The sequence below is a fragment of the Solanum verrucosum genome, unplaced genomic scaffold (assembly GCF_900185275.1).
Source record: "Solanum verrucosum unplaced genomic scaffold, falcon-dt-bn FXZP01001237.1, whole genome shotgun sequence".
In the NCBI taxonomy this organism is placed as follows: Eukaryota; Viridiplantae; Streptophyta; class Magnoliopsida; order Solanales; family Solanaceae; genus Solanum; species Solanum verrucosum.
The window spans coordinates 77,186-84,312 of record NW_026019558.1 but is presented as its reverse complement, the minus strand read 5'-3'; the positions used below and the strand labels follow the sequence as shown (position 1 = coordinate 84,312).

The 7,127-nt window shown below is 43.0% G+C and overlaps 1 protein-coding gene across 1 annotated transcript in view; it reads right to left on the bottom strand.

Moving 5' to 3' along the window:
* The window catches only part of LOC125815564 (uncharacterized), a 7,917-nt gene extending 1,811 nt beyond the window's left edge, over nucleotides 1-6,106 (bottom strand). Inside the window, exons 1-3 of the mRNA XM_049495101.1 lie at nucleotides 3,880-6,106; nucleotides 3,615-3,789; nucleotides 3,388-3,464 (exon numbers count right to left, since the gene is read on the bottom strand). Coding sequence (XP_049351058.1) covers nucleotides 3,388-3,464; nucleotides 3,615-3,789; nucleotides 3,880-6,106 — 2,479 coding nt within the window. The remainder of the gene's footprint in view (nucleotides 1-3,387; nucleotides 3,465-3,614; nucleotides 3,790-3,879) is intronic.
* Between the last annotated feature and the right edge of the window lie 1,021 nt (nucleotides 6,107-7,127).

The window sequence follows — 7,127 nt, the reverse complement described above, 5'->3', positions numbered from 1 at the left end:
TTGTAGATGGAGAAATCATGAACTTACGTAAAGAGAATAAAAAACCCAGAGAATTAACTTGAATTGCAAAGCCAAAATCTTCAAAAAACGAACTTGGGAAATCAATAATTGCTAGGGTTGCAAATTAATCTCCAAAGTTACAAAGCAAAAATAGAATACTAGTGTCTAACCCCCAAAAATGAGGTTTACATGTCCTATTTATAGAAAACAAATCCTAAATAAAAAAGGAAACAAATTAAGGAAAGTTTTGTTCAGCAACGCGTCTTCGATCCACGAGACTGACTTACGGACCGTCGATTGATCTACGGTCCGTAAGTCCCTTCCGTCACTCGGGACTTAGAAATATTTCAGCATCCAAAAATCAGCTTCTCTGAAGCAAACGACGGACCAGCAGCACGGACCGTAGATCGACCTACGGTCCGTCAATCCCTTCCGTAGCTCCATACTTAGCATCTTCAAAAATCAGGTACTGGAACCCTCGCAGTCTCATTCTACGGATCAACAGTACGGTCCGTAGATCAATCTACGGACCGTCAATGGGCACTGTGGTTCCACACTTGGTCAGATTTCCCTGATTTGTCCTCAACACATTCCTACTGATCTACGGTCATCACCTACGGACCGTGAATGGACCTACGGTCCGTAGATGACCTCCGTGGATGCTTTTTTTCTGCATTTCCTTCAGCTGTCTCTAAACTTCCGCGCCTGAACACCCTTCCTGCAAAACATGATAAAATACATAAAAACAAATATAAAAAGGCCCTAGACACACACAACTTGTAAGTGAAATGTATTAGAAATACCGTAAACTCACGGTATATCAGCACCCAGAGACCATTTCTGGCCCCAAGCGAACCCTTGGCCTAGGTTTCTTAACTCTGCGGAAACCTCAATAGAATAACTCAATGCAAATGCAAGGTTACAAAACAACTTAACTTATTAAATCTGGCCACAAAGGCAACTCGAAACTCAAAAAAAAGATATTTACATATATACATAGAAGAGAGACACAAAACTAACTGACTGACTGTATATGAAGTCTCTAAAATACTGAGATGGATGTTGGGACAGACCCCGCAACATCCTAATAGAACAAAACTAAGTACACAAAATAATTGAGTCCTCCGAAATGCATGGAGGCTCACCACTGACTCTGGAGTGCTCAGTTGGATCAACGACGTGCATTATGCTGATCTGGGGTACCTGTATCTGCATCGTCATAAGATGCAGGCCAATTGGCATCAGAACATGGAATGTACGAGTATGCGAGCTGGAAAACTAAGCAACAAAGGCTAGAAGGAAAATCTGGAAGAACCTGAATGTCTTACCTGGCTCAACTCAACTCAACCTGACTGACTTCTCTTAATATCAGGCAATTTAAAATAAGTGCGATATAAAGAAAGACTGTTTAAAACATGCTATAAACTCTGTGTGTATACCAAGATACAATAAGCCTGAGATGTATATAGAAATACAATTGAACTGATGTATATACAATATAATACTTTATGTGTATGAAAATACAATAACTGTTGTGGGAGTTTCTCTAACCGACAACCATCACATAAGAGCTATAGTGATGATACAACGATCGACCTCACACTGCCAGAGCATCTTATACCTGGCCAAAGGTATAAGACCTGAACTGCCTAATGGATCCACTAGTCTATCTGGAAAAGGATTCATCTAAAAAGTATGATCCTTTTCTACCCATGGTGGCTAACATGGTTCTATGAGGGTTGTGGGTTCTTTGAACGCTCCCCCAACTCGGTGCTTGATACTACTCCCAAAAATGTACCGACTCTTATGTTTTTAAAACATATTTCTTCCTGCTGATATGAGATAATTACTCAAAACCTAGCCCGAAGGCTCTTAACCGACATAAAACCACATGAGCTAAATGTGGAGTCCGATGTATACGCCCCATCGAGAGGACCCAATATACCCTGCCAGAGGTATAGAGGCATGCTGGCGTGATCACTAAACTGATGTTGCCCACAGAGGGGACTTACACCTACGTGGCTCGTAGTTCTAGGACTATATGGGTACGCTGAAACCCTAGTCCAACTCGGTATTATGCTAGTCCCAATAGATTAAATGGTTAACACATTATGACTGAGTTTTCTGTAAATACTGGATAGCTCGAACTGAACATGCAAACTGAGAATGCAACAATTAATCTGATAATGATGCATTCATAAACTGAGGCATGTAAAACTGAATACTGAAATATCTGACCTAGCATGTGTAATTCAAGAACTAAAGAAATACATAGCTAGGGTTCTGAAATTCATGCGATAAACTGAGCACTAACATGATAATTTGATTTGGAACATTTAAATAATTAATTAACGATGATCTGTTCAAATTCTAGAAACCCTAGGTCTGTTCATAATCATGGAATCAAGAATCTGACTGAATTCTAGGGACCTAATGGGCAAAAGGAACCCACTAGTGAAATCCCACATACCTGGTGATGAAATCCACGGAGAAATCTTTCGATTTCGGGGCTGTAACTGAAGGAAACTTGTTGCGTTCTTGAACTAGGGTTCTTGACCTTTTTCTCCCTTCTTGCTTCTAATTTTCTAAGTTTTGATTAATGAATTTGACTTAGGTAAGTTCTAGTTATGTTTCTAGGCTTAAACTAATTAAAACCTCATGATTTAGGGTCTAAACGACGTATCTTAGGGGTTAAACGAAATAGGAAAAGACTAAAAGACCCTTAAATTAGCTGCTGTCGGAGTGACTGACGGACCTGACTGACGGTCCGTCAATCAATCGACGGTCCGTCGATTGTGTCCGTAGGTCGAGTCTGCCCGACAGGTCTTCACTAAAACGGGCATAACTTTTTACTCAGAGGTCGAAATTTAGCAAGCTCAGTGGCGTTGGAAAGATAATTCAATTATATATCTAACCATAGGTCATGGGACACATAATTCATTTTGTGCTAAAAGTTATGACCATCTGAAGTTGACCCATCAGAATTTTCAGCTAACTGGCTGCTATCCTTCGATCTACGGTCAGACCTACGGACCGTGGATCGAACGACGGTCCGTGCTGGTCAACCGTAGTTTATGTCAGAGGCTGGGTAAGGAGGTCTTGAACCACGGACACAGACCACGGACCGTGGTCTGATCTACGGACCGTGGGTCTGTCCGTGAGTCGAGACTTAACCAATTTTCTGAGCTGGCTGGGGAGAGGTTGCAGTGGCGAACCACGGACCACCAGTACGGGCCGTGGTCTGACCTACGGTCCGTGGATGGTGACCGTAAGTTGCACCTGCAACTTCTCAAAATCTGTATTTTTGTCTATTTTGAATACGGGGTGTTACACCATCCTTAGAAACCACGTGCCCCAAGAAGGACACTAAATCGAGCCAAAACTCACACTTGGAGAATTTGGCATAAAGCTTTTTCTCCCGCAACAACCCCAATATAATTCTCAAATGCTCCTCATGTTCCTTCCTGCTCTTCGAGTATATCAGGATATCATCAATGAATACAATAACAAAGAGGTCTAAATATGACTTAAAAATTCTGTTCATTAGGCTCATGAAAGCAGCAGGGGCATTCGTAAGCCCAAAGGACATTACTAAGAATTCATAATGCCCATACCTGGTTCGAAAAGCAGTCTTTGACACGTCCGTTGCCCGCATTTTCAATTGATGATAACCGGACCTCAAATCAATTTTAGAGAAGACACAAGCACCCCGTAACTGATCGAACAAGTCATCAATGCGAGGAATAGGGTACTTGTTCTTAATAGTTACCTTATTCAGCTGCCTGTAGTCTATGCACATCCAAAAACTACCATCCTTCTTCTTCACAAATAAAACTGGAGCACCCCAAGGAAATGTACTCGGTCTAATAAAACCTTTACCTAACAATTCCTGAAGTTGGGCCTTTAACTCCCTTAACTCAGCTGGGGCCATTCTATAAGGTGGAATAGAAATGGGGCGAGTCCCCGGCTCTAAGTCAATACAATAATCAATATCTCTATCTGGTGGCATACTAGGTAGATCGGAAGGAAAAACATCTGTAAACTCACGGACTATCGAAACAGACTCGATTGAAGGCACTTTGGAAGTATCATCCCTGAGATGTGCCAAGAAGGCTAAACAACCCTTACTAACAAACCTCTTAGCACGAAGACAAGAGATAATATGAACTGGGGCGGGAATATAGTCACCCTCCCACACTAGTGGATCTATCCCAGGCTTGGCCAAGGTCACAGTCTTAGCATTACAATCTAAGATAGCAAAATTTGGAGAAAGCCAAGTCATACCCAAAATTACAGCAAAATTTGGAGAAAGCCAAGTCATACCCAAAATTACATCAAAATCAACCATCTCTAGAATAATCAGATCTACATAAGTCTCGCCCCCCACAAAAGTCACAAGGCAAGACCTATACACCTTTTCCACTATCACAGACTCACCAACAGGAGTAGAGACACGAATAGGCATGTCAAGCAAATCACAATGCAAATCAAGACCAGTAGCGAACGAGGAAGATACATAAGAAAATGTGGATCCAGGATCAAACAATATAGAAGCCATGCGATCACAGACCAGAAGGGTACCTGTGATAACAACATCAGATCTCTCTGCCTCTGACCTCCCGGGGAAAGTATAACAATGGGCCATATCACCTGTCTGTCCATTGCCTCTATCGGGCTGCGCTCTAGTAGTTCCAACCTGCCCGCCACCCCGGTTGAACTGGTGACCACCATTACCTTGGCCACCACGTCCTCCAGAATGACGGCCTCTACCATGACCACCTCTACCTCTAACTGCTGGGGATCTGTAACTCTGATCGTACAGAGCCTGACTCTGCTTTAGACAAAATTTCTTGATATGTCCGGCCTCTCCACATCCATAACAAGTCCTAGAGTCGAGTGTAGGTCTTTGTGAAGACGAAGAAGACTGGAGGTAACCCCCAAACTCAGAAAAAGGTTGACTGGTTCGCAACGGACCCTCAACTGAAGCCTGTAATGAAGACTGAATAGGACGAGGTGGATAGCCCCCTGAACTCTGCCCTCTGGAGTACGAACCACTAAACTCACCTCCCTTACGAAACTTTTTAAATGTTGACACCTTGGTGAAGTCATCCGGCTTCACCCCCTCTACCTCTATCACAAAATCAATCACTTCCTGAAAAGATTTTGCAGAAGCAGCTACCCGTAAAGCTGGGATCTGCAAATCTGACCTCAATCCCTTTACAAAGCGGCGAATCCTCTCTTGCGGACTAAAGCAAAGCTGAGTGGCATACCTGGATAACACACGAAACTTAGCCTCATAAGCTGCAACAGACATCCTTTCTTGCTCTATGTTCAGGAACTCATCTCTTCTTCTGTCCCTCAAAGTCCGGGGTATGTACTTCTCCATAAATAAGCTAGAAAATGCTGTCCAAGTCATAGGTGGTGCCTTTGCTGGTCGACACTCCACATGAGACCGCCACCACATTTTGGCATCCCCTTGAAACTGGTAGGTCACAAACTCAACACCGAATCGCTCCACTATGTCCATTTTATGTAACAACTCATGACAATCAACCAGGAAATCATAAGCATCTTCAGATTCAGTACCCTTGAAAACTGGAGGTTTCAGCTTTAAGAACTTAATAAAGAGATCATGCTGGTCACTAGTCATTATAGGCCCTGTAGTCAATCGGGGAAACGTGCCTGTTTCCAAGGACGCATCCATGCGAGGAGCCACATCAGCTGCATGTTGTACTCCCTGAACTTGAGGTGCTAGTGAAGAAAATGTTGGGGGTGCCTGCCCCTGATCAGATAACCCGCTAAGATAAGTGAGAACCTGATTAATCATCTCTGGAGTAGGCTGGGGTGGTACTTCATTCTCTTGAATTTGCTCATCTTCCCCTTTGTCACTCTCTCTCACTACCTCGTCAGTCTGTGGATGAGTCACCACTCTATCCCTAGCTGGACCAGGTGTTTGTCCTCTGCCTCTAGTGGGCCTTCTCTCGCGACCTCTACCACGGCCTCTTGCCACTGCTCCCCTTCGAGCTGCAGCCCCAACGGTTGGCTCAGGCGTACCCTGTCTTGCCGGTGTTGGTGTTGTCACACCTGTTGCTCTAGTTCTGACCATCTACGAGATAGAGTGAAGAAGGTCAGATACCAATTTGTATCACCTAGATACCAATTGGATTCAAGTAATAGCAGAAAGAAAGAAAAATGTGAGTTTTCCTAAAGTCCTATAGCCTCTTGAAGAAAAGTAAAGGCGTCCCCGTACCGTTCCGTAAGACTCTACTAGACCTGTCCTTGTGTGATGAGATCATCGAACCTAAAGCTCTGATACCAAGTTTGTCACGACCCAAATTAAGTCATGAGTGGCACCCACACTTAACCTCCTAAGTGGGCGGACCAAGGAATCTAAACCCCAACATATTCCAATAATTCAACTACGAATAACAACAATAACGCGGAAGCTCCAAAACTTATTAAAGTAACCAATCAAATAAACCTCTAAAGTCTATTACATATTATCCCCAAAATCTGAAAGTCATCACATCAAGGACATCTGTTCTTAACATATCAAGTCTAAAAGTATTAGAGACTCCTAAAATAAGTAAATACGATGGTCCATGTCCGAAATTCAAGGACATCACGCCATAACTGAGAGAATCTAGCACGAGCTAGAAAGAATAGCTCACCCTGAAATCTGATGTGCTGGAGACTGGCTAGAGCTGAGGGCGAATCGAAGTCGATGGTACACTTGCTGCACTCCACAAAAGAAAAACGAAGAAAACACAAGTAGGGGTCAGTACAAGGAACACGTACTGAGTAGGTATCATCAGCCAACCCAAAATAGAAACTAATATACAATGAATAATAGTATAAAGTCAACTATAGCACTTAGCAGGTGATAAGAAACCACAATATGAACAAGTAACAGTTGAAGCAAGTACGTAATCAATCACAATATCAAGTACACACACGAGGACTCATGCCTCTACATCACACTCGTTTGGGAAATGCGTTCATGGAGATTGAGTACATTAAGTTAATTCAATATCTTTTTCCTTTAAGGTTACCGTGTCGGAACGTGACACTCCGATCCAATTATACCGTGTCGGAACGTGACACTCCGATCCAATAATACCGTGTCG